The following is a 26,398-nucleotide window of genomic DNA, read 5'->3' as shown; positions in this document are numbered from 1 at the left end:
AAACAGTCTAGACCATAGGTGATTACCACTTTCTGAACGCAAAGCTACTCTGGCATTTCAATTATGCTGTTTAATTAAACTCCTATCATATTTTATAGCGTGTTAAATTAAAGTTCTGCCACCTACCTTTCTGTAACAGATGTTACCATGTATTCAGTCACAGGAAATATTTCATCAGAGTTAACAGCAAACCAGTTACTGCTTTATTCAGCTACAACAAAGGGCACTGAACAGACCTGCACACACAGATCTTACTCGACTTAAAGAATTAATTCACTGCAGCCATCAACTGATTCCCCTTGCATGCTTCTGCTCTCGAGCATGGAACAAGAGCAGCAGGCTGCTGAAAGGAAAGAATTCCTGGGGTATGCGTACTGCTGAAGCCAAGGAGAAAATCTGTTTTAAGAAGTGTCAGAGCGCAGACAGAATGGCTACAGTACTGCATTTCCTTTTTTGTTCATTCAAGACAACACGCAAGGCTGGAAAGGGAAAGCATCAGGAAATTTCAGCAACATCTCTTACCCAAGATCTCCCTGCTCCATTTTGTTTAAAGTTTAGCAATGCTAACACTTACTATTTAAAGGATCGTCAGAAACAAAACAAAACAATTTTACTGGGTTTGCGTGTGCTCTTAAATCTCTTAAACAGTTTCAGGTCCCTCTGTTTCAAATATATTTTGAGAACACTATTTTGGCATATACTATACAAGAAGCAAAGGCTTATTGCAACAGCAATTATTGTCCTGTGCAACAATAAAACCTTAAGGTACAAAGATGCAAATAACACATCTTCATAAATGGGGAAGGAAACAGGAAAGAGAGAAGAATGACTGCAGCTATGAAGTTCTTAATCACATGTAACTGAGTTTGACAGCATTACTCATGAGTTAAGGGAATTTAAAAATCAACCTACACCACTACAACCTTTATTAATATGCAAAGGAATCAAATTTAAAAGCGTTTTGAAGTTTTCACTGAACAATTAGTTTCGAGGATGCTATACATTCAAGTGTAGTTAATTCATTGCAAATGCCAGGAACAGAGCACACCTGAGAAGGATCACACTGAACAGACTTCTTTGCAAGACTCAATGTTTTTCTAAAGATAAATATTTAGGAAACAAAACCCTTCCGGATCATCCTAGATGATGCTAGAACCTCTTGATAAGCGTGCTCAAACCTAACAAAACCCACTCGAGCGTTACAACATGATCTTTTTCCCCTAAATTTAGAACAGCACGCTCTCAAACAAAACTGGATGTTACTTGAAACGTAAGAGGGGAGAGCAGCCCCCAGTGAAAAGGAGACAACCTCCCTTTGACAGTAAGCATGGTAAAGGAACTGCATCGATGAATTTTAAGTATGTTATACAGCTGGGAAGCGATGATAAAAACTTCAATGCACTAGCAGGAACCTACCCCAAGCAAGTTTCTAATACCAACACTGAAGAGTGAAGCAGGCCAGTTTTGCTGCTAGCAAGCTTTGATCTTGTTAATTCAACTTTGTCAGCAAATGTTGTGATCCCATCAAAACGCAACACAGACCTAGGCTGCTGTCTACTAAAGCAAAAAATTATACCCTGAGCCATACATACTTATTTTAGTTGACATTAAACAATAATCAATAAAAGTAGATTACTTTTTATTTAGAATATAGAAGAATGGGTTCACTGTTTCTACTAGTTTAAGCAGCACAGTGCACAATATAAGCTTACATTTAACACTAGTTACTTACCTCTGCAGTACATACACTGTGCTTATTTTATTAATAAGTATTGATTAGCTGACTTTTCTTGAAGAGCTCAATAAAGAGCATCAAGACCTGCTAAATTACGTTCCGCTGGTTAAATCCCAAAGAGCAGCCTTCAAACATACTTTATTTCCTTAGCCATTTCACAAAGCCTTTAGCTCTCCTTCCTGTATCAGCAAATCCCTAATAGCTTGGAAGCAGTCTAGATGTGTGCTCGGGTATGCAAATACAAGACCTGAGGGTGAGGAATCCCAAGGAAGCTGGAGCACAAAGGTGGTTTAGCCAAGTATTTGTTTAAGGAAGCGCTGCATCTAATTAAGAGGTCAGATTCTTGCTCTGCAATTCTCCAAACAATACATAGGTGCTTATTACCAAGTACTAGATAAATTGCCATCGCATTTCTCTGCGAGCAAAGCGACCTCAAGTATCACTGCCTTTCATTTGGGAATATATTAGTTGCTAATAAATCAGAGGTTTTTACTGATGAGATGTCAGCAGAAGCAAGCAACTTGGACTCTAACTGTAACACACCTAGCAAGCCTTTCTGAAGCACCGAGTAACCCTCAGACAGCACACTCCTGAAGCATTTCCTCCTATTACCGAGCAGGGAGAGCTACCAAATCTTTCATCAGCACACCTAACAGCCCTGCGAGTACCCAGTCCCACCACTTTGAAACACCAGGTCTCAAAATAGTCAGCAGGGGTTAATCAATGAGGAGAAAACAAGAAACTCCTCTGGCTTGAGGAGACGGCCCTGGTTCCTCACTGCTCACATGCAGAGCACTGGCAAACTCACCCTGCAGGGGTTTGAAGTGTTGGCATCTGGAACAAGCCCCACACACAGCCTCCACCTCACAGGCTACAAGCCTTAGCTCCAAGACCAACAAATTGCACAGCATAACCCCTACCTCATCTCAAACATATAAAATACAACGTTACTTCTCTTCTCGCTATGTGACACGTGGTAATTCTGGTTTGCAATTCCTGGATCGTGTAACAGTAAACTCCTCTTTTAACACGTTTTCATCCCACTCACAAGACTATACCAAAGCTCCCAAGCACTTCAGTCCATACCTGAGGCACTGCATCCATTAAACATGTCCTAAATTTAAAAGAAACATGATGTACAAGCATGTCTACATTAGAGAGATAAAGTCTCATTTCAGAGTTACCTTTAAATTCAACATAATAAACCTAGTTTAGGGACAAGTATACACATAAACAAGCGGCATTAAAATAATTTACACTGGCCTTTGCCTTAAATTCTAATACTTTGTGCATGCTCTTCTTAAAAAACCTGCCCAAGTACACAATGCATAAAGCTACATTTAAAGTTACTACCGAAAGACAGGGTTGGGCTGACACATGCACAGAAGATCTTATCTAATATAAACTACCCATAAGAAAATGCACCACAGGATTCTTGAGGTTGCCAGATCTCTTTTTAAAATCTGATGTTAGAAAAAATGCCAACAGCAGGCCTGCTTGGAAAACAGTCTCAGAACTTGATTTAGGCAGAAGGATAGTGATGTTTCAAACCCAGCGGCTGAACAATAGAGATTTGTATAATTCCAAGGCGCACTCAGTGACACTGAATCACCTCAAAAAGGCTGTTCCACCAGTTCTTTAGGTAAATCCTCCATGAATTGCTGTTATAGGCAGCGTGCTTGGAAGCGCTGTAACAAAACAAACTTCCACAAGCTGGAAGGGACAGCAAGTAATAACAACACACATAGAAGTTTCCCTCTTTTCACAAGACATCCTTGAACAACATCTCAGGGCTTAGCTTGAAAAAGTTTTCCTCACCTCCACATACGCACCATCTATTTCATTTCCTACAACTGGAAACAAATCTACTCCACCTTTCAACACATGAAGCATATTAATTCCTCCCCAAAATCTGTTTCCACAGTTTTTAGCTCCGGGACGGATAACGACAAACTGCAAGTGCACCTTCACAGGCCTGAATTTCACACATTTTGCCTAGTTCTGCAACATTCTCCCACTGCCGGAGGCCAGGTCTACCCGATGCCTCCCCAGCCAGCGTTTCCCTGGCTTGCCCAGCTGTGCCCCGCTGCAGGGGGTGTAAAACGGGGCCTTTTGGGATTTTAACCCCATTTTTGCGTGATGAGAGGCTCTGAAGCAAACCGTGAGCCACAGCGCTGGGCTTGTCCTCAGCACACACAGCAGGAGGTAAACAAAGTTCGCCAGCAGCCCCCTGAGGAAGCGCTCCCACTCCCACCGCCTGCAGCACTGGACCATCCCTACGCCCTATCAAGAATAAAATTAAATATATATATATATATATATATATATAGGATAGCAGGCATACGAGAGCGTGCAGGCTCGCTTTGGGCGATTTTGGCTTTTAGGGAGGGATGCGCCAAGCGCTGCCGGCGGGAGCCCCCTTCCCTCAGCGGGCCCTGAGGCGCTGGGAGCCCACAGCCCGGGTCCCCCCGTTCCTCCCCGGTTCCCCCCTGTCCCCACAGGTCCCTCCCGGTCCCGTCCCCTCAGGGCAGCCGCTGCCGGCGGCGGGCGGGTGGGCGGGAAGATGGCGGAGGCGCGCTGAGGGGAGAGGCCCCGCACTCACCTGTCAGCACCGGGCGGGCGGCGGCGGGGGGGGGTGGCAGCAGCAGCGGCAGCGGTAGCTGAAGGAGGAGGAGGAGGAGGAGGAGGAGGAGGAAGAGGAGGAGGAGGAAGGCGGGAGGGGCGGCCAGCAGCCCGGCAGCGACCCGCCTCGGTGTGGAGCAGCCCCGGCGGTGACATCCGGCGGCGGGCGGAAGCGCAGCGCGGCCCCCGCTCCGCCGCCATGGAGACGGGGCCGGGACGGGCCGGAGCGGGGAGGGAGCGCGGCGCTGAGGGGGTCCCTGCCCCGCCGCCATGGGCGAAACGCGCCGCGGAGTTGCTGAGGGGCTTGGGGAGCCCCCAGCAGGGAGGCAGCTGTGTGGGGAGTAAGGCGGGGAGGCACCGCAAGTGTCTGCCTAAGCATCCTCCTCAGCGTCCCCCAAAGTGTCCCCCTAAATGTCCCCCTCAGCATCTCAAGTATCCCCCTCAGCGTCACAACTGTCCCCCAAGAGTCTCGCCAAGTGTCACCCTAAATGGTCTCCAGCATCCCAAGTGTTCCCCTCAGCATCCCCCTAAGTGTCCCCATAAGCATCCCCCTCAGTGTCCCAACTGTTCCCCAAGTGTCCCCCTAAATGTCACCCTCAGCATCCCAAGTGTCCCTCTAAACATCCCCCTCAGCATCTCCCCAAGTGTTCCCCTAAGCATTCCCTTCACCGTCCCCCTCACCCTCACTTTATGTTGGCATTTAACAACCCAGCCTGCTTTTCCTTACTTCAGCCCCACAGCTGGCTGAGGAGGGAGATGAAACTTCACAAAACCACCAGCAGCATTCCCTACTTTTCGATAAGGAAAGGCAGAGCAACGCCGAGCCTTGGTGCTCAGCCAAGCGGGACCGCCGACACCGTGACAGAAAGAGAAAATCAAAGGCAGCCGCCAAGGTCTGCACGCAGGCTGCTCGCTTTGAGGCTTACAACGCGTAATTGAAATGGGATTAATTCCTCTGCTGATTAACGCTCAGAAGAAGCCCCAGTGTAAAATTCATTGTAGCAGATTATGAAAGTCAGAAGAGGCCTTTGCCTAATTACTTGCTCTCTTTCTTCAGATTATCTAGCCGCCTCTGAAGAGGTCTGTAAAGAGGCCAGAAGAATATGGGCCTCGTTGTGAGGGCTACAAATGTTATCACATTTTCTTTTCATGTGCTTCCCAGCTACAACTGTGCCTTCTGACTTCTTTTGTCTTTTTTTCCTTTCTACCTCCTTTTGTGCAGCCACGTCTTACGTCTTAATTGCAACTGTACTAACAGAAAAAAATAGTGTGGTTCACCTATTTACTAGCATCTTTTTCTTCACTGGAGGTTATTGCAGAAGATAACCAGCCTAACTAGTTGAGAACTTCCCATAGCTTTCACCCATTCCCTTTTTCAACGCCCCCAAAAGGAAGGGAGCAAAAAGAGTGGCTGAGTGGCATTAAAGAGAGGAAAAGGGGCAGACAGCATGGGCAAAAGAAGATGGAGAAGGGGTAGAACAGCATCACCTGAGAAGAAGCTTGAGCACAACCAAGCAAATGGCACCGTTTGATGCTTTGAATTCTCCTTATAGTTACTGCGGGTGCAGTTATCTCAGCCGTGTTATCTAAGGCACCACTGGAGTCACCACTATTTAGTCCCTAAGCAAAAATTTATTTAAGCCTCATTATTCCTACCGAAGTGACTTCATCCTAATGTAATTGTTAATGTAATGCAATGGAAAAAATGTCCAGAAAGCAAATGAGAATCCACATTTGAGATTTCCCTGAAAAAAAAATGCTTGGCAACTGTCTTCCCTGGAACAGCTCACTCTCTAACAGCAGGGGGCAATAAAGATAACACTTTTTTTTTTTTTTTTTTTTACTGATGAAGCAATGCAAAATACTGCAATAGGGAAAGACAGGGCTTTCAGCAACTTCTTCCCTGACACGGGGGGACTAACCCTAAAATCAACAGGGCTGGTATGGATGCAGTTGCCTTCTCACAAGAACTGCGTGATAAGCAGCACTGTTGTCACCCTAGCCCTGGGCCTGGTTTTGTTTTGCTGCTGCATGACAAGGGCAGCAAGGCACCATTTAACAAACACATACAGAACAAACTGCTTTTCACAAATTACTTGTTTTAAAAAAGACATTTGCACAGGTACCAGTACAGGAGCCTAGGGAAACATGGGACAGGATTAGTTAGCATGAGTCTTACCAACAGCTAGGTGTTTGTTTGTTTGTTTTTCTTTTGTTTGTTTTAAGTGCTACAGTAAAAGTAGTGGCACACATTGGGTTGTCCTTGACACCACCTTCCAGACTGTCTGCCGCTGTACTTCTGCACCCATAACTGGACTTGAGATACGAGGCTTAGGAAATCAGCAATGGAACAAAATAATAATTGAATCCTCTACATAAAAATTTTCCAAGCCTGAAAATGTAGCAGGAAAAGGCAGAACTTCCTGCCCAGTACAAAAAAAAAAAAAAAAAAAAAAAAAAAAAAAAAAAAGAAAGAACACAAATAAATAAAGAAAAGAAAAGAAAAGAAAACCAGATCTAGGGGATAAAAGCACTCCAGGGTTATTTTGTCCTTCTTATAAGAAACCTCTTAATAATTCCTGGCTATAAGAGCTGTTTCCTATATTACTCATCATCACCTTATGCCGTACATGCAATTTTCCATCACAAGTCTTCCCATCACACTCGAGATAGCAAACTGCAAATACAGCATCTTATATATTTAACATACATGTATTACATTTTTACTACGAAGCCATCTGTCTTCTCTGAAGCAAGCTAAAACCAATCCACTTTCCTGCAGCTGGTCTTTTAAGAAATCAAACAGCAGAGTGTTTAGGACAGGGAGTTATTACCTGCCAATACAGATAAATTCCAGGCTGGTGTTAGCTCTGCACGTTAGTGTAGCCTTCAGACAGGTATTTTCTGAAGAGCTATGACTCCAAGGCAGAAGCTGACTTCTGACAAGGATGCTGCAGGGAGATCAGCAGCTCGGTCTACAGCTAAGAAGGGCGAACTGGAAGACTTAAGCTTTAAAACAAGTGAAAAGGAAGCTTAAACAAAGGCAGATTGGATGTGAAGGGTGGAGAAAAATAAAAACTTGTTTCCTTTGGCAAGTTGAGAACTGAGGAGAGGCTTACTCCGCAAGTCTGTGTCTTCTGAGGTCAAATCCCATGGAACTCTGCATTTATTTATCCTGCCGTTTACTGCCTACTCGTTTAACTTCCTGGATAATTACAATGTTTTGCTCCAGTTTGGTGTATTTGCATTTCCCTTCAACTCAGTAGACAGCAAAGTTCTGTCAGTAATTTGCAGCTGGTTGGATTTTCAGGTGAAACGAGAGACTTCCCAGTGGTGACAAGTGTTTTCCTTGTTGGTAGAGTATCGGAAAACAGTCAGCAGACTTCAAGAGATGCATAAATTAAATCAAGTCGTAAAGCTATATAGATGTCACTTCACTCACACTTCTTTTCATGCAGGGCAGAGCAAAACTTGTGAGGTTTCAGTGTAATGCATGCCATTACCACAACTAGAGTCTTTTATTTCCAACACAAATAGTTTGTTTACAGATATAAGGCAAAGCAGGAGGGGTGTGAGGGAGATGAGAGATGATACAGGTGGCATGAAGCTTGGTCCTGAGGGCATCCTTAGAGAAATGCTTGGGAGGTCTCTCACTTGTCTGTTTTGTGATGAGGGTTTATTGTGGCTCTCACAGCCTTTTTGGCTCCTTTTTGGCATTCGTTTATTCTAATTTAATTTATTTTTATTTTATTTTATTATATTTTTTTCACATGGAGCAATGAACCTAGCGAGTGGGCTGTGCAGCAGATGGTTTATTTTATTTTATTTTATTTTATTTTATTTTATTTTATTTTATTTTATTTTATTTTATTTTATTTTATTTTATTTTATTTTATTTTATTTTATTTTATTTTATTTTATTTTAATTATTCTTGTGGTGCTACCCGGTTTCACCTTGCCCCCACCCCACGCCCCCCTCACGAAGCCCTGCCCCCGTGTGGCCCCCTGCCAGGACACCAACGTCGCCCGCCTCAGCCGGGTCCCGCCCTCCCCACTCTGATTGGCTAGCTCGCCATCCCCCCTCTCCTCATTGGCCCATGCCACCACCCCTCTGTGCGCCGATTGGCTGCGCTTCACGCCTGTCCCCCCCCATCCCACTCTCCTCCCTCCCTCCAGTCACGGTGGGGCGATCGGGCGATGCGGTGACGTCAGCGTGCCGCCGCCCGCCCATTGGTGGCGGCGGGCTGACGGGCGATGTGGCGCGTGCTGCTGCGCGCCCTGGGCCGCCGCGGGGCTGCTGCGGTGCTTCAGGGGCGTCGCTGCACGCGCTGCTGCTGCTGCACGCGCTGCTACCGCGAGCCGCTGCCGCGCGCCGCCTCCGCCGCCTTGCGCGGGAACTGGGCCCGGGCCCTCAGGTGAGGGCGGAGGGGCTGCGGGGAGGGGGGCGCGGCGGTGGCGGCGGGGACCCAACGGTCCTTTAACGGTCCCCAACGGTCCCCAACGGGTCCCCAGCGGCCATCAGCAGGGTTCCTGAGGGAGAGGGCGGTGGGTGAGGGCGGTGTTCGGGGAGAGCCCTCTCAGCGCAGCCGGTCCCTCAGGAGCCGCCCTGCCGAGGGGCTGTGAGGGGCCCCGGCCGTGTGACCCGCCCCGTCCCATCCCGTCCCGTTGTCCCTCAGCACCGTCACCGCCATGCCCGAGGTGAGCACCGACAGCCTGGACGAGCAGCAGGTGCGGCTGCTGGCCGAGATGTGCATCCTGATCGACGAGAACGACCGGAGGGTGGGAGCGGACACCAAGAAGAACTGCCACCTGAACGAGAACATCGATAAAGGTAGGGCTGCGCCTCGAGCCACCGGATCACAGAGTGGTTTGGGTTGGAAGGGACCTTAAAGATTGTCTAATTCCACCCCCCTGCCATGGGCAGGGCCCCCTGCCCCCAGCCCAGGCTGCCCCCAGCCCCATCCAGCCTGGCCTTGGGCACTGCCAGGGATGGGGCAGCCACAACTCCTCTGGGCAGCCTGGGACAGGGCCTCACCACCTTCTGAGTTAGACTGAAGGTTTTTCCAAGTATACAAGTCATAGAAATGTGGCTGAATGAAAGCCTCCCTGCCTTTTAATGTCTATGTTGCAATAGGGAGGAACAAGCAGTTGGAGGCAGCAGCAAAGTAGAGAGATGTGTGATCACGGACATAAGCTCTATGCTATGATAAATATTTCTGAATTGCATTTTGTTGGTAAAACGGTATTATTTTCCTGTTATAGACACCTGATTTTAGGTAATTTTTTTCTAAACAGTGCCACTTGCTTCTTTGCCGGGTTCTCACGGAGAGGAGGCTTTGGTGTCTAATTAACGAACGTGGAGTTCTGCTTCAGCTGCTTCTAATGGGAAAGGGTTTTTGGTTGTCATTTTAATTAATGATGGGCTTTATTTTAGGCTAGTCTTATCTGTGAGTTTCTTAGCAGTTTGTGACCTCCTTTTTTCTAGTCATCAGAAGTATTTTCCTGGAGAGTAAGGAATAAAAAGCTCAGAATTAATAGTAATAATAATAATAATTGTACTGTGCTTGAGGGAGTTCATTTTCTGATGTAATTTTTGCATTGTTGTTTGTAGCACCTTGCTAATTTCATGATGTTTAGTGTATACTGACACAGTAACCTAAATAATAACTCTTTTTCATCAAATCCTTTATTTGTAACACTTGAAAATTTTTGAATTCAGTTTATCAAAAAATGAGGCTGTTCTAAGCCCTGAAATTTTGTCTTCATGTGATTCTTCTCCTTTGTAAAATAACGTGTTTTTGTTTTTAGGATTATTGCACCGAGCATTCAGCGTTTTCTTATTCAATACAGAAAACAAACTGTTACTGCAGCAGAGGTCAAATGCTAAAATTACATTTCCAGGTTAGTTCTGAAACACATTGCACGTAAATGTTACGTTTAAATCTATATTTAAAATATGTCAGTGTAATTTTGTAGAGTAACTCCTTCTGAGGCTTTAGAATTTACTCTCTTTGGAGAGGAGATGCATCTCTAAAGTATTTTAAAGCACTTTTCTTGTGGATGAAGCAACATAATGGGAACATGAATTTATTGGTATGCATGTTCTTGGGAAATGATTGTTCCCTGACTTGTTTGATCCTGTTTATGGCATATGCTGTTTACCTTATCTGTTGTAAGAGATCTGTATGGCGTTAAGAGAAATTGCTCTGGCAGCTCTAGAGAATGCTTGAATTCCTCTGGGAAGGACATGCATTTGGTTTATTGTGGAACTGTTTCTAACCCTTCTCAACTTGCGAAAGAAAGACCTTTCCTTCCAAGCAAATTTTTATTTTACGGATTGATTTTTTTTTTTCCCCTGACTGTTAATTAATCAAAATACTCGAGTGTAGCCTGTAAGTAATCAGATTCCATTTTAGATGCTTTATGAGATAGACTGTTGAAGGTGAAAGGTTGGCTGACCAGTTACTCTACGTTACTGATAAATAATTTTTAATATACTTGAAATAGAGTATAGAGGGTACGTTCTTACAACTTTTTACAAACATAAATTGCCTGTTTACTTCCTGTCAGCTGGTCTTGTAAGCTCTAGAGGTATTGCCAATATTCTTTTGCATATCAACTCTCAAAAGCTGCTTCAATCAGCATCTGCAAGGTCTCTTCAAATTGGCTTTTGAAGTAGGTGCTGTGCAGTCAGAACACGTGTGTTAGTGTCTGTCAGTCACTAACCTGCAAAGCAGTGCATGACAGCCAAATCCAGGTACATAAATGGAAAGAAAAATAAGGAAAACTTCCTTCCTCTCTGAACCTTTTCTCCAAATGAGAAACAAAATGTGGTATGTTGATTAGCTAGTCAATGTCTCAGGCTTTTTTGTGTGTGTGTGTGTTTTAATGATTTATACATGTCAAAAGTGTGCTAACTGAAACTTCTTGCAGATTGTTTTACCAACACTTGCTGTAGCCACCCACTGAGCCACCCACTGGAACTGGAAGAAAATGATGCCGTCGGTGTTCGAAGAGCTGCACAAAGACGAATGAAAGCAGAGTTAGGAATCCCCATGGAGCAGGTAAAGGAAGGAGAGGGGGCAGTTCTTAACAGTGTGTGCTGACTCAGACTAGCTGCAGCTGGCAGATGGGGGCAGCATGAAACCTAAAAATGCCTTTAATATTGGAGATGCAGAGGACTTAATGAATTTGAGGCCTCAGCAGTAACAAAGGATTTTACTGCTTCAGGTCTAACTAAGGGTGCCTGCATTTTCTCCTAAGCAGGCTATCCTGCTCGCCCAGGAGAACTTGTACCATCTGTCTATGAGTCCCTTTGTGATCCCAGGTTTCCTGTGGGGGAAAAAGGGTGCCCTGGGCACCTGGTTTTCCTTCCAAAACAACTGCACTCCCTGCTTCTGGCTGCCTTCTGGTACAGTGGCATTTTGGGAGTGCACAGAGAGCAGGGTAAAGCTGGCTGGTTTATGCTGGCGATCAAAATCTCCTTCCACATTTTGTAACAAGGTACATTTGTGTCATGGGACACGGGAGAAGCTGTGGGCTGTTGGGGAACACGATGGTTAGGTGATCCCCTGAACTAATTCCCTGCTCTGCTGTTTGCACGGGTCCCTGTTGGGTCAGCGTTACGCATGGTCTGTCAGCAAGCACTTCTGGTCGTGGTGTCAGATATTGGGAGATAAGGGGCAGGTACGAAGGGTTGTCCATCAGTGCTTCCAGAAGCGTGCTGTGAGCTCTGGGAAACGTTATTTGAAACTTAAGTGTACAGAAGAAATCCTGTCAAAATATTGTCAGGTAAATCTGCCTAGAGAAATGCTGCGCAATTTATCTGATCAAAGCGCAACAAAAATGATTTCTTCCTAGTAATTATTTATGAAGAAGTGCAGTGCAGCTGTATCCTTGAGGGGAGAAATAATTTATGAGGGAGGATGGTAATAGCTGGTAACTCTCAGCAGTTCCTAGCAGTTGAATTATTCTGCCGTGCTCCTGGTTCTGACGTGCGCTTTGGTTGTAGGTAACTCCGGAGGAAATCCTCTACCTGACCCGAATTCACTACAAGGCCAAGTCTGATGGGATCTGGGGTGAACACGAAATAGACTATATCCTGTTTGTGCAGAAGGATGTAACGCTGAACCCTGATCCGAACGAGATCCAGAGCTACTGTTACGTGACGCAGAAAGAACTGAAACAGCTCTTGGACAAAGCCTCCAGGAACGAAGTCAAGATTACTCCGTGGTTTAAACTGATTGCAGAGACCTTTCTGTTTAAGTGGTGGGACAACTTGCCTAACTTGGACAAGTTTGTTGATCATGAAAAAATACACAGAATGTAAATAGCTGCAGTGAAAGATGCTGAAGGCTAGCAATGATGTGCTAAGCATGGTAACTCACTACTCAGGTGCAGAAAAGTGGCCCACATGGAGCACGTGTAACAAATAATATTATACAGAGGTGTTTAGAGCCGTTTTTTCCTGCTGCTTCACCCCTTTCTTCCAGCCCCATTCCCCGTGAGTGAATTAAGCTTGATGTCATTTAAAATGAGCAACAGTAATACAAGAATCCCCCTTGGGTTCATCTTCCTCCGTTGCCTCGTGTGATATTAAAGAATCCTCAGCCTGTGTGTGCCCGGCTGGCCATTCCTGGCAGAGCCGCGTGCCCTGGGGAGGGAGCTGGGTGCCTGCTGCCCCGCTCGTCCCCTAGAGGTGACAATGTCTTAAACAGCGATTACAAAGGAATTAGGGTTCTGTGTTGATGTTGGGAAAAGTAATCACCAAAGGAGAGGTGATTAGTTCAAAGTGGTTAGGATGATTTTAATTGCAGAGTGTGCAACTCTTCAACTACTGTACTGTACAATTAACCGAGCACATAAAGGTTCAGTAATTGGAGTGTGTGGACTGAGTTTCCACACAGACTGCAAGTGCTACGTGGTGGGCAAAATCAAAACATTGATTTCTCCCTGTCCCACACCTATTTGACAACCAAATACTGGACATTGCTAATTGGTATAATTAACCATTAATTTTTAGGTATAGATGGTGGGTACCTAATGCAGGTAGTGGCGTGTCCTTGCAGGAGGGGAAGGGATATGCATTAGGTAGCTCTTCCTCATCTTCCAGCAAACAAAGGCATCCTGCTACAAGTTGTTTCTTTGTGCAACATCTGCTGTGATAATCCTTCCAGAGTCCTGGAAAATGCAAACCTCAATACCAAAATTCAGGATTGAGAATTTGGGGGTTTATACCAAGTCTTAATTTCAGTTGATCAGAAATTCCAGCAGAGTGTAAGAGGCAATCCATTGTCATCTTGCATTTTCTTCCCACCCCCAAAAAATTTAAATTGATTTCTTCTCTTAGTAGATCACTCAATCCAGGTACCTTCAGGTCATTTATTGGTGAAATAGGGTATTGTTCCTACTGGTGTCTGTGAGCTGTGCTTTTAACTAGCCTGTGCCTGGTGTCAAGGTAAAACCCAGATTTTCAAATGCTTTGTGTTTCTCATCCCAGTTGTGCCAGCAGCTCTACACTTAAAGTTTTTAGGGCCAAGTTGTTGTATGTTGACCTGAAAAGATTGATTGTCATGAAGCAAATAACTGGGAGGGAATAGTGATGCAGTGTAACAGCTCTTGAATTCAGTTCAATCAGCCACGTTACCCAACTAATGTCTTTATAGTCCTTTTGAAATACCTGGAATACTTTTTAAAGATTGTCTTCAATAAAAGATGAGTATTAAAACTCCTGACCTAAAAATGTGAACTGGGTCTTTGTGGTTTTTTTTTGCAGACTTAATTGCCCCATGAACAGGCCTCCTAATACGCATCACTGAAGCGATATGGCTGGGAGTAACGGGGCACATGTGTTCTAACACAGGTCTCCTCTATTTCAAAGAGCCACGTGGAGCGAGAGCTGGCAAAGCATGTCCTGAATAACAGACATGAAGCTGAGAACAAAGTTGTGCCAAACAGTTCTTTAACATCAAAACATTTAGAGAACTTTAAAGTTTTTCTTGACATTGAACTTATTTGCAGCATTAAAGACATTTTTAATACTGAATTTATTACATGAAGGAGATGAGGGAAGGAATACGAGTGTAAATCCACAAATACAGCTCCAGTATGTACAAGCTGACACCTGAACACTCCCGTTCCTCTTGCGTTGGGCCTGGTTGGGATAGTCTTCACAGTTGCTCACAGGGTGCTGTATTTTGGATTTGTGATGGAAAACACAGCGTTGCTCACGCAGTGAGGTTCACAGAGTGCAGCACAGCACCTACAGAGCCAAGTGTGGTGCTCACACTGTCTGCCAGCCAGCAGGCTGCAGGTGCACCAGGAGCTGGGAGGGGCACAGCCAGGACAGCGCGGGGATGTTCCCTACCATGGGGCTTTGGGGCAGCAATAAAAGCTGGGGGCTGAGGAGGGGGGCATTGGGAGTTACAGCATTTGTCTTTTGTGAAGTGTGATGGCTCCTTCTTTGCTAAACAGCTGCCGACGGTGGGAAACGGTGACTATTTTTGCTTTTTTTTTTTTGTTATTTTGCTTTGCTTGTTTTAGCTCTACTGTCTCTGTCTCGATGCAGGAGTTTCTCACTAGTGCCCTTCTGGTTCTTTCCCCATCTCACCAGGGAGTGAGCAAGAAGCTGCGGTGTGTAGGAGCCTGCTGGGGTTTAACCACAACGCCCTCTGGTATTGAAAAATAGTTGGAAGTAAAAACAAGATCAAGGATTCTCCTCCTTGCCTTTTATATTTTTTTTACATATTTCACTAGACTCCAGTATAAACTTTAAAACTGCTTTGTGTTTTTTTCTTGCACCACATTTATAATGCACTTTTACTCATGTACAGATATTTTCTACCTTGTTTTTGACCAACTAGGGACAAAAAGGGAATATTTAAAGTTTGGCAATGCATTTTGCATTGTACGTATACAGATTAGTTTTCAGCTTCTGAAGGGAAAACAAGTGTTGACACGAACTCAAGCCATTTCAGTCTGATCCATATTTTTAAACACTATTTAAATTAATAATCTGAAATATGAGTAATCTAGGTTGTAATCTGCCCTGCTCACACTTTTACAGACCATTAGGCTGTGGGTCAGCACTAGATCTGCAACTATTTCTCCAGTTGCAGTCAACATTCAGCTTAGTTAACTGGCAAGCATTTCATTCACCCAAACACCTTTCAGTGCTCAACACCAACTCAGTGCAGTGCTTGCCTGTCTCCTGTCCCTTCCCTACCAGTTCCAGCCCTACCTGCAACAGGAACTCATCACCTACATCCGAGAATTAACAGGCACGTTGAAAACCAAGCCTCATTAATTCAGCTCCTCATAAAGCTTTGCACTTTTAATTCTGGTGGCAGCTTTATTAACAAATACTTTTTTTTTTTTTAATATATTTTAACCTCATTTTAAACCTAGTTTTACATTAAATAGCAAATGCTTTATTGCTACAGGAAAGTCCAGCAGTGTCATTTGTCATGTCTATTTAGAAATGGCTTCTGCCACCAGTACTGACAAATTTCTCCTGCTATTATTAACCCTTAGTAACAACTTAGAGCTGTAAGATCAGCATATCAGAAGTTTCTGAGCTTCAAATACCATGTGCTTTTTTTGATATTCTCTGTTACAGAAAAAGGAAAACAGGACCAGAAGTGACTTTTAATAAAATTATGTTTTAATTCAGAATGGCGCTCATCTTCTCTGTGTTTTACCCATTTTTCTCTTTCCGGCCAGGAGATGTTTCGGCTTGGTGTCAAATATGTGCCTGTCCGCCTCTCCTTTCCTGCCCATGCGATTCATTTTCGTCTGAGCTTTCTTTGCCATAGTCTTGACCTTCTTCACCATCTATTTAAAAACAAGCACACAAATATGCTGAGTGACTTCCTCGGTAACTCAGGTAACCAGCTTTACCTTTAAAAAACCAAAGCTAGAGGATTTTAACAGGGACATGAAATAATGCCCAACATAACCACCTGCTGCTACTCTAGCATATTATAAGGGTAAGTAACAATTAACTGCTATAGAAAAACTCTTTTTTTTCCCCCCCTCCAATATACTAAAAATACAATTATGCTATCCCTAGAGATCTTACATTACTGAAGGTGGAACTCCACTATTAGATTATGGAGTATATACAGATTTTAGATCTCTTCTGGCATAATTGTATTTCAAGAGAAATAAAAAGTACTTTCTTAGTCTGTACTGTTACATCTTATTTTTAAGAACAAACTAGGCATTTTTAAAGCTAGAGTTCAAACAGACAATGAAACTGCAAAGAGAAGCACAACCAACCAGTACTGCAAGTTTCCCAGAAGCTGGTTTAAGTACAACTCCACCTGCTGTAAAGGGCAGATGACTTTACAAACCTTTTCGTCACGGAGCCCGGAGACATCCCGTGGTGGGCGAGAGGAGCTGCGACTGCGTGCCACAGATGTGGGGGTTTCGGACTCATCACGTTTACGTTTCCTTGTGACGCTGCGGGACCTTCTGACATAATGTGCCTGAAATTCAGAACAGCACTTTGGTTATTGAAAACGGAACCAATCGGCTCGGACAGATGCCCCATTTCTAATTAGACTAACATGAGAAAACAAGAAGTAAACTGCTGTGATTCATTGTCGTGATGCAAACAGTTACTTTGTATACCAAAAGACAAAATGATACCTGCGGCATTTTGGTTACTCCACAGTGAAATAAAGACCTTGTCACCTGGTGGTCACTGTCTTTCTGTCCCAGAGTAATATTCAAATTTCAGTGAATATTAGCACATTCTTTTAAAAATTATCAATTCCATTTTTATAATATTTTTTTCAAAAGCTCATAAGTAATGGATAAAAAGACACAGACTAACAGATAGCAATACTGAAGCGAATTTGCAACAGCGTAAAAGCAATGCAGAAATCTCCCCTGATTAGAGCCTGTTTACAGGACCAAGCCCTAGGGAACCATCATCCCACAGCGTGAGAATGAAACTCCTCCTCACCGAGATAGCTCTTCAGTCAACATGGCATATTGGCCCTGAGAAGCGCGAATGCTTGCTTCAGATGGGCACTGTTGACACTCCTTGTTTCCTAACCCCTTGTTCAGTTAAAGAATTCAATTACATATCCGTAATACTGCTGGATTTTCTGTGCAAAAATATATTTTTTTAAACTTGAAATACAAGAAAATGGCTCCCTAAGGCAAATCTAGGTCTCAAGTACTCTGACTGACTTACATCTAAAAATGCCAGTCACGGTATCTGAAATTCAATTACAGGTCACGACATTAATGAACTGTAAAAAGATGAGCCTGATCCAATACCACTTTCTGAAATATCACTACTTTATAGTTGTGTCTCATCCAACAACGCAGTCCTGAAAATTAAGCCCAGTTCTTAAATCCTATACAATTCCAAAAGAATTCTAACAGAAAGCATTGCATATATGCATGTGTGATTCTACAGAAATACACATTAGTACATGTTTTCAGCCAACCCACTATGTTGTTATCACATCACTCAAAAATTCCAGCATCAACTGCCTCATTTAGGTTTCCTGTTTTGTCCTTAATCGATTCCACCTCTCTCTCGTCTCAACTGTGATATGCCATTCAAGTGTGCACAAGGAAATTTAGCATGTAACGGAACTGATCTCTCTTAGATGAACAATGTTAAATTAGCAGAAACTTACATCATCTTTGTTAGTCATGTCAAGTCCAAGATCACTCATTTCTTTCTCTAGCACCTTCCGTTGGACCTGTTAAAAGACAGTTAGGAAATCATGTTTAGTTTAAAAAATGATATAAATATCTTAATTTTGTCTTAATATGCAAAAAAAAAAAAAAAAAGATGCAGTAACCCAACTGAACAACTGAACTGTACTCTTAGAAATTTTTCCTATAATATGTATGGAATCCTATAAAAGACTCACTTGTATTCCAGAAAAAGAAAAAGAAAGAAAGGTTTCGCCTCCATAACTAAGTTATCAGAACTCCTAGGAGCACAGAAGGAAGCAAGCAGCAAGGGAGAGGGTCAAACATGAGAAAAAGCCATCATTGCCCAAAATTAGTACGTGGTTTTATAAGTTTTTATACATCAATATAGTCTTACTACAGAACATGTTCTATACTTGCCTTCTTAGCCGTTCGAGGCATCCTTGGCCCTCGAGTATCTTTTTCCTTTGACTGCAGGATTTTCAGTTTCTTTTTTTCTCGGATCTGTTTTGCCAGCTGTCGGATTTCCATCATTTCTTCATCTTCGCTTTCTGGTTCACTGTCATATTCTCCAGCAGCTTCTCTCAGCTCCTCTTCTTTCTCTAATTCTTCCAGTTTCTTAGAAGAGATTAAATGAAAACCATGATGCTCATCAAATCCTTGAATTATAATCCTCAACATTACATTTTTACATGGCACAGGGCCTTTCCAAAGACAGCATGCAGACACTTCAAAGATGGAACTGTGTTATTTTAGGGTCCCTCCAGCCATGCTTAGTGCACTTAGTGATACAGATTACTGAGCAAGAATCCAAGGGGATTCAAGTCCTATGAAGACCAACTTGATCACATGACATCACATTGTTGTCTGGCTGTATTTGTACAGCTGCCCTGAAGTAGCCCACTGTGTGAGTTCAGATGTACCGTACTGTGACCTGTACTAGCTGTGCTGTTTCTAGTAACACACTCTCAAAAAATCTTCTATTTATAATTTAGAGTGATTCTGGAGCACTAGCAATTCAGATGAACCCAACTGCATAACCAGCAGGCTCTGCTGTCTGCACTCAGAACTTCTTCTTAAGAACCATTAGGTTCTTAAGTCAGGTTTTTGTTATTTAATAAAAATGCTATAAATTTGAGAATTCAGTCTATTTTGTTTGATAACTACAATCCTTCTAGCTACAGTGATAGAGTAAGGAAACAACTTAAGATGCAAGAGACAAGATCACCGTTTGGTCTGAAAGGGTAAAGTAATTTTCCATTCTTCTGAAACTGTGTCCTTGATCACTCAGAAAACAGTCTCTTTTCCCATGGCAAGTACAGACAGTGTAGAAGAATTTGTTTTCGTAACATACTGTTTTTATCCAGGAATACAGCAATCTATGCTAAACGAATAAAGGGATAAAGAGGCAAGAATGTGTAAAAAGTACAAAGGAAAACTCACTTTCATTATATCTGGATCGATGTAGTCGAGGATATTGTGACCTTGCCATATCTCTGGTATCTTGTCATACTTTTCAGATGCATTCATCAAGTCCCAGTATTCTTAAATGAAAGCAAACACACAAAACCAGATGTTAATAAGAAGACAAAAACAATTTCAAAGAATATTCAATGACAGAAAACAAGACTCATCACAATAAAAAAATAAATAAATCAGATCCCTCTGTGGCAAAAATGTGACAGCATCTCTGACATATTCATAAATACTTCTGATCCCCTGCCTACTGCTAAATATTGTTCAGTAATGACAAGTCCACTGCAAACTATAATAAGCAACAGATATCCAGTTCTCATATTGATGCTTTCTTAACAAAGTCAGCATCAACAATTAATGAAACACCACAATATAAAGTGAAAGGGAATCAACAGACCAGTCACTCTGTCTGTGACTCTAAAATGGGTAACCACTAAGAAAATTTAAAAACCAAGGAAGAATCAATAAAGATCACCAGTTTTGGAACAGAAGAAAAGGGCTGTAAGAAATAAAAAGGTGGCACTGTTACTCAGTTGAAAGGAGTCCAGGTTAAGCATTCTCCAATAAGACTGAAATAGTTAAACTTTACTGATCAATAATAATACTGAGACTTATGTAACACTTACTCTGAAGATCCAAAATATAATCATCTCCCATTTCCAGTTCAAGATCTCTCTCCTGCAAAGACATACACAGCTTTATGTATCTCATAACTGTACATCTATGTGCTATTATGAAGCATTTAAAAACCATCCGCTGATCTCCTAATTAAGAGATGCCACTCACTGTTTTCCTCCTGGGTGTGTCTACTTCCATGCGCTTCTTCCGTGCTATTGCTCCCTCGGGTATAAACGGCAGCCGCTCCTGAAATTAATGCAACAATTCATTCCGATTAAAACAAACAAACAAACAAACAAACAAACAAAACAGAAAGAAGAAGTCTTGAAGTCTTGAATCAATTTTATATAATGCTATAAATCACGGTTTTAAAGTAACGGATTTTGAATGAAAGCAAAGGCCCAGGCTGACTCACCCACCAGCAACAGCAGTTATAGATTCAAAAAATAAGCAAATCTCATCATATAAGTTGTTCACTTGTTAAGCAAGGAGAGAATTCTTATCCTTCTTAAAGAGTACTGGAAAACATACAAAGAAGTGTAAATATATAACATACCTTGTCATCTCTTTTGGCTGGCATGGCCAAATGTAATCTATTCAACACTTCATTCACTTTATTTCCTTTCATTTTAGTATCAACACGGTGGGCTAACAGTCTGTCACAGGCCTGAAAGTGCACATGGCAACATAAGGTACGGAATTAAATCATCCTGACCCAGCAAATGATACAGTAAGTTTCCAATTCCAAATATCTAGCTTTATATTTATCTTGTGTTTTACCTCTCTAGCTTTTAAGAAAGTATCAAACTATTTTATATAAAAAAGCAGCACAGGAAGATGCATGTGATACTGTTTTGCTGGTATAACCCATCTTTTATAATGAGCTGACTATAAGAAAAAGCAACAAGACCCTGAAAAAATACCACCACATTTTTGAACAGTATTAGATAAGTAAGTTTCCATTTGCAACAAGTCCACAGAGACTCAAGAGGACAGTAAGGCTAGTGTGCTTAAAGCTTGTCACTATAATGCACAGTTTAACTGAGATTAAATTCATGCAAATGAGGCAAAAACATTAGCTGTTCCTTTTGAATGAAACTGAGAGAAAGGAGACATACCTCTGTTTTAACTTGGATTACACCTTCTTCTGTTAGAGTGCTTGTCTCTATGACAGAAAATCCCTCTGCTTCAAAAGTTTCAAATATTTTCTGAAATAGAAACATTATGCCAAATAATTACACTCTGCCCATTTCTTAATATATCATTACATTAAGAACTGAAATTTTAATCTAACATCAATAAATATATGGAACTCATTACTAAGTATTTCATTAAAATCTGTTTCTAAAAACATGAGAGGAATTTACAACTATAGTTCTATCTTTTTTGTGTGTGTGTTTTTGTTTTTTGTTTTTTTTTTTTTTTTTAAGTAATTAGACACTTCCTATACGGTAACTGTAAATGACACATGAATAAAAAACAGAAAAAGAGTGATAAAGAAACACCAGTTCAACATGTCCTTGAAGTCACAGATACAAAAGAAGTAGCCCTGCATATACACAAACTGCTGCCCAACGGGAGCTCCTACTGCAACTGGCAGCAACTGGCAGTTCAGCCTGAACTCTTAGTGAAATGGCATTTTTGATCAAGGCCATTCAGTCTTCCAACTACTGTAATAATTAATAGCAGTTCTCAGTGTGTCCAAGACTTCTGAAATCATTAGCGAGCTGCTTTCTGTTTGGCATTTACAATAGGCAGGCAAGTACATGCTTTAGACAATACAAGTACATACATTAGACACCTGGGTCAAGACCTGGAAAACTACTTTCCATTATACTATTAGACAATGAAGTTCAGAAATGATCATGTACAATTTCTTGCCCAATATAAATTATGCAAACCCATGAATCTTGCATAGTATTTCTGTAAATTTCAGAAGAAAAAGAGAGGTGGGAGTAGTTGTCTCACCTGACTCTCTTCAGGAAGTTCTGCAATTCTCTTCACATCACATTTGTTGGCAACAATTATAAGTGGCTAATTAAAAGAAAAAAAAAAAAATCATAATCCAAGCTATCATATTACAAAAAAAAAATAATGGATTTTATTCATAATGTAAAGCAAACCTACCTTGTTGGCAAATAATGGCTTAATGTTTCTGAAGAGTTCTACTTGCTCCTCTAGGCTATGCCCGCACTGCTCAGAGACATCCATCACATAAAGCACAGCAGCACGGAGATGTGCGAGTGCAGTTATAGCCTGCATCTCGATGGTGTTCCTGTCCTCCAAAGGATGATCCAAAATACCAGGAGTATCTACTACCTAAAACGAACAGAATTAACTCAGGCTTTATTACAAGGTAATTGATATGCTGTAACATGTACTCAATTTCTGGTCCATATTTATCTGGTCAGTATTTATCCTTTTAAAGACAGCAGTACTCCTTCCTTTCACTCATAAACAAGATTGTAAACCAATAGTTTACAATAGTTGTAAACCAATAGACTGTAAATCAATAGTTCCAAGATACAAAAATGCAACTCACTTTCCAAAATGGCAAATCAGATTATAACCTGTTAATTCCTGGAAGAAAATGCAGAACAGTGATGGTCCTTACCTGCCAACGCAGATACTTGTAATCCATATGTCCCACAAAGAGAGATTTGGTGGTAAAGGCATAAGGCTGCACTTCTACATCTGCTCTTGTGACCTTAAAACAAGTTATTCACACATTTAGTGATAATTTCCTGAACTTCCAAGAAGGACATGATAATTGTAACACACTTCCTTTGCTACAGAAAAGCTAAAAACTAGTTGTTCTGACTGTTTATTTGCAAGACTTTATGAGAAAATATGTTAATTATATACATGCTATTTTGGAAAAAATTATTTTATGAGTGCCATCTGTTGCAATTTTCCATATAACCCTCCAAAAATTTCACTCAGTCTCTATCCACACATTTAAATTTCCCATCCTTTGTATCAGACAGTGCTATAATTAAATCAAATTATTTAAATGTTACTTTATCTTAATTAAATGATATCTCAGTATAATTAAAAAAAAATTCACACACCTTATTTATAAAGCTAGATTTTCCAACATTTGGATAGCCACACAACAGAAGAGTTCTTGTATTGGGATCGATGGTTGGCAAACGAGACAAATGCTGTCGCACTGAAATGTTGAAAAAAAATCTTAAGTATTTGGGATAATTCCAGTTTGAATGGGAGAAAAAATCATATTCTGAAGTATTTACTCATGACTTAATATTTTTGGACATCATAATTTATTGAGCGATTATTTATGAAAATATATCGTTGCTTGTTAACTACAGAAGTATCTACACACAACAACAATAAAGAAACTTAGTAAGTATTTTAAAAACGAAGACCACTGTCTCTTAGCTAGAATGAGCCAATCAAACCAGGCAACACAGCCTGAAGGAATAATGAGCCTGAAGTAAGAAGTAATGTTTGGAAAATGTCTAGTACTAATCTTTCAAATATATGTAAGTGAAAATAATGATAAATAAAAGCATGCCTGTGATCTTTAAGTGAAGAAAAACATTTTATAACTGTTAGTAACAATATACATTTTTGAATTTAAAAAGAGAGAAGCACTCAGTTGAAAAATAAATTCTATGTGTTTGGGGGTTTTGGAACTATTTCTATGTTTCCTTTATCTACATCCCATATTAAACACATTTTTCTCTTTCTAACTGCTATTGTTTGTACAAATAAATTTCAGATTCTCGTTATACTCCTTTGTTTTAGCCTACTTATTACACAGACCTTGCTCCAAATATTCCAAACTTTGTTTCTGTCTTTTGATAATCGTGCACATTCGTCCCAGAGCAGCACGTTTCAGTTGCTTGCAGCGGTACAGAGAATCACCGTATTTCATCAGGCGCACGTAGTCTTTAGCAACACTGCAGAGACAATGAAATAGGAAGTTAGCTATCAACCAACCACACAGGTAGAAAATCAAAGAAATAAATGTTCCTTACTTGTCAATCAGATTCTTGGCAATATTAATCTGCCCCAAAGCCAGCTTGTAGTGATCTTTGTCGTAGAGAACGTTCACCAAATCCGCATAAAAAGGATGGATGTCCTTAAAAAAAGCATAAAATACAATTAAGGTTCATATTTTCTTGAAGATGACTATGTCTTGGCAACTATGTAAGTTCATCTTTTTCTCTAATATAGCAACACAAGTGACAATACAATCTAGACTGTTTTCATTATCATCTTACTTAAGGAAAACAATCTCCTTGGTCATTACATGCCTAATTCTCAACATGTCAAATTTCTTCTGCAAGCATATCCTGGACTCATTCATATAGTTTCCATTTCTTCTCTTGCACTATAAAATACTTTCTGATTTCATCTTAGAAGGCTATTTTAGTTACTTATGTATTTATTTGCAGAAACTTCATCAAGAGAGATTAAAATGCAGAAGGTATTTGTGGAAATCCTTCACTGGATACAAAAACAGCAGGAAGGTATAGGGCTGCAGCATGTACAGCTGTCCATAAAGAAGTCCCACTGGACACCTGGATGCAGCTGTAGCTGTTGGGAAGTTAAGGCTACATGTGTCTTGTCAAAGTGCATTTCCAACAATATCCTTTGTGTGGCCAAGAATAAGGTTTTTGTTGTCAAATTAGCACTTCTGAAGAACTGAAGATGGGAAGCAATGTGACATACTTTTGGAATTTCTAACTTCCAGTAGGTGTTTTGTAGGAAAGACTGACCACAGGCACATAATGACTTACATTTACACACATTAAGAAGAAATACATAAACATACTTAGGAAAAAGAAACTTTCTTACTCATCATTTAACAGCAGTTTCTGGCCAACATTAGCTGATCAGCTAAAACCTTGAAAATGCATCCTTTGGCAATCACCCAGGGGCACAATTCTGACTTTTCTTAGTAGGAATAAAGTATTTTTGTAGAACAAGTTTGCCTAAATTTACTCTGAAAAAATCTACTGAGAGTTATTCTAAATCTTCCATGCAGAGAATAAGCAGTGTGCTGCTCAGGCCAAAATAAACTCTAATAAAACCACTGTTGCAGAATAATTTCTGATTCCTGAAGTTCCTTTATGATCAAACGAACAAATACTTACATCTAATTTGGGGAAGTCTGTTAAGATCTGAGTGAGCCTATCGTGATAATTCTGTTGAGTATATTTGACTTTTCGCATGTAAAACTGTCGAATCCGATGGATCTGGTAATGTTTATGAATGACGGTTGGGGTCTTTCGCTGAGTCTTTGACAATGTCAAATCTATGAAGTCCTGCAATCAAATAAATGTTATTAATCACGTAAGTTGTCAAGTTTTAATGAAGCGATAAAGCTTTAATTGTATTTTGGTGGAGGAGTGGGCAGAGCAGTTAGGCCCATTAAGCGATGTGGCCCACGCCACTGCTCTGCAATGGATGAACTGAGCATGTTTTAGTATAAAACACCTGAAACACAGACTTTTATCTCCAAGCAGTAACAGAACGTGCATTCTGAGTGGGGTTTTCCTGCCAATTATTGAAGGGCTGGCCTCCTCTCCCCAGCAGAGCTCAGGAAGTGGCCCCACTAATGCAAGCCTGCTGCTATGGAACGAAACTCCTTCATTAGACCAGGAAATAACTTTATTTTAGATAAATGCACGGCAATCAGGCTGAGCGTGATGGGGGGGGGGAGGGAACAGACGGGATTTCTGCCAGGGCCAGCCCCACCAGGGCAGAGCCACGAGACCCCCCTTCAGGCGCCCCCCCCCCCCCCGCGCCCTGCATGGTACAGCCCACCGGGCCGCCCCGCACTGCCCCTGGGCGAGCCCACGAGCCCGAGGAGGGGGGGGGAGGGGGGAGAAGGCGAAGGCCGCGGCCACGCCGGGCAGCGCGGGCGGCGCTCCCCTGAGGCGCGGCGGGCGCAGGGGCTGAGGGACGGGGACGAGGGGGGGGATGGCGACGGGCGCCCTACCTTGGCGGACGGCACCACCGTGATCTTCTTGAAGTTGTAGAGCGCCATGCCGGCAGGCTGCCCGAGCCCCACGCTGCCGGAAAGGGAGAAAAGAGGCCGTGCCTCTCGCGAGAGCCCCGAGCTTCCGTGCCGGGGAGGCGGGGAGAGAGGGAGGGAGGGGGGCCGGCCATGACGGGAGGGGTCAGGGTGCCTTTCAGGCTGCACGCCCAACCACCACAGTCTGTCCTGCTGTCTTATTAAACTCCATTTCTAACTGTTTACCTTGTTGGGAGTTTTTTCATTGCACGTGTGTG

The 26,398-nt window shown here is 42.2% G+C and overlaps 3 protein-coding genes across 3 annotated transcripts in view; 1 reads left to right on the top strand and 2 right to left on the bottom strand.

The window, feature by feature from the left end:
• The window catches only part of WDR37 (WD repeat domain 37), a 40,339-nt gene extending 35,947 nt beyond the window's left edge, over positions 1–4,392 (bottom strand). Inside the window, exon 1 of the mRNA XM_084282317.1 lies at positions 4,338–4,392. The gene's annotated coding sequence lies outside the window, so the exon portion shown is untranslated. The remainder of the gene's footprint in view (positions 1–4,337) is intronic.
• A 4,213-nt stretch (positions 4,393–8,605) lies between these two features.
• On the top strand, positions 8,606–14,079 carry IDI1 (isopentenyl-diphosphate delta isomerase 1). The gene is made up of 5 exons (XM_084281719.1): positions 8,606–8,772; positions 9,034–9,188; positions 10,166–10,258; positions 11,291–11,421; positions 12,369–14,079. Exons 1-5 carry the CDS (start codon positions 8,612–8,614, stop codon positions 12,684–12,686), a joined length of 858 nt encoding a protein of 285 aa, XP_084137845.1. The 5' UTR covers positions 8,606–8,611; the 3' UTR covers positions 12,687–14,079.
• Positions 14,080–15,997: 1,918 nt separating this feature from the next.
• Positions 15,998–26,239, bottom strand: GTPBP4 (GTP binding protein 4). The gene is made up of 17 exons (XM_084281328.1): positions 26,106–26,239; positions 25,258–25,428; positions 24,136–24,239; positions 23,921–24,057; positions 23,203–23,303; positions 22,746–22,838; positions 22,259–22,450; positions 22,100–22,165; positions 21,250–21,339; positions 20,688–20,798; positions 20,300–20,377; positions 20,140–20,191; positions 19,481–19,581; positions 18,458–18,655; positions 18,016–18,081; positions 16,711–16,845; positions 15,998–16,189 (listed from the first exon to the last, which is right to left on the bottom strand). The coding sequence occupies exons 1-17, from the start codon at positions 26,151–26,153 to the stop codon at positions 16,037–16,039; spliced, it is 1,896 nt and encodes a 631-aa protein (XP_084137454.1). The 5' UTR covers positions 26,154–26,239; the 3' UTR covers positions 15,998–16,036.
• Positions 26,240–26,398: the final 159 nt, after the last annotated feature.

This window comes from Netta rufina (genome assembly GCF_964035555.1).
Source record: "Netta rufina genome assembly, chromosome: 2".
Lineage (NCBI taxonomy): Eukaryota > Metazoa > Chordata > Aves > Anseriformes > Anatidae > Netta > Netta rufina.
Note: the sequence above shows the minus strand (reverse complement) of the source record. Positions and strands in the feature narration are given on the sequence as shown.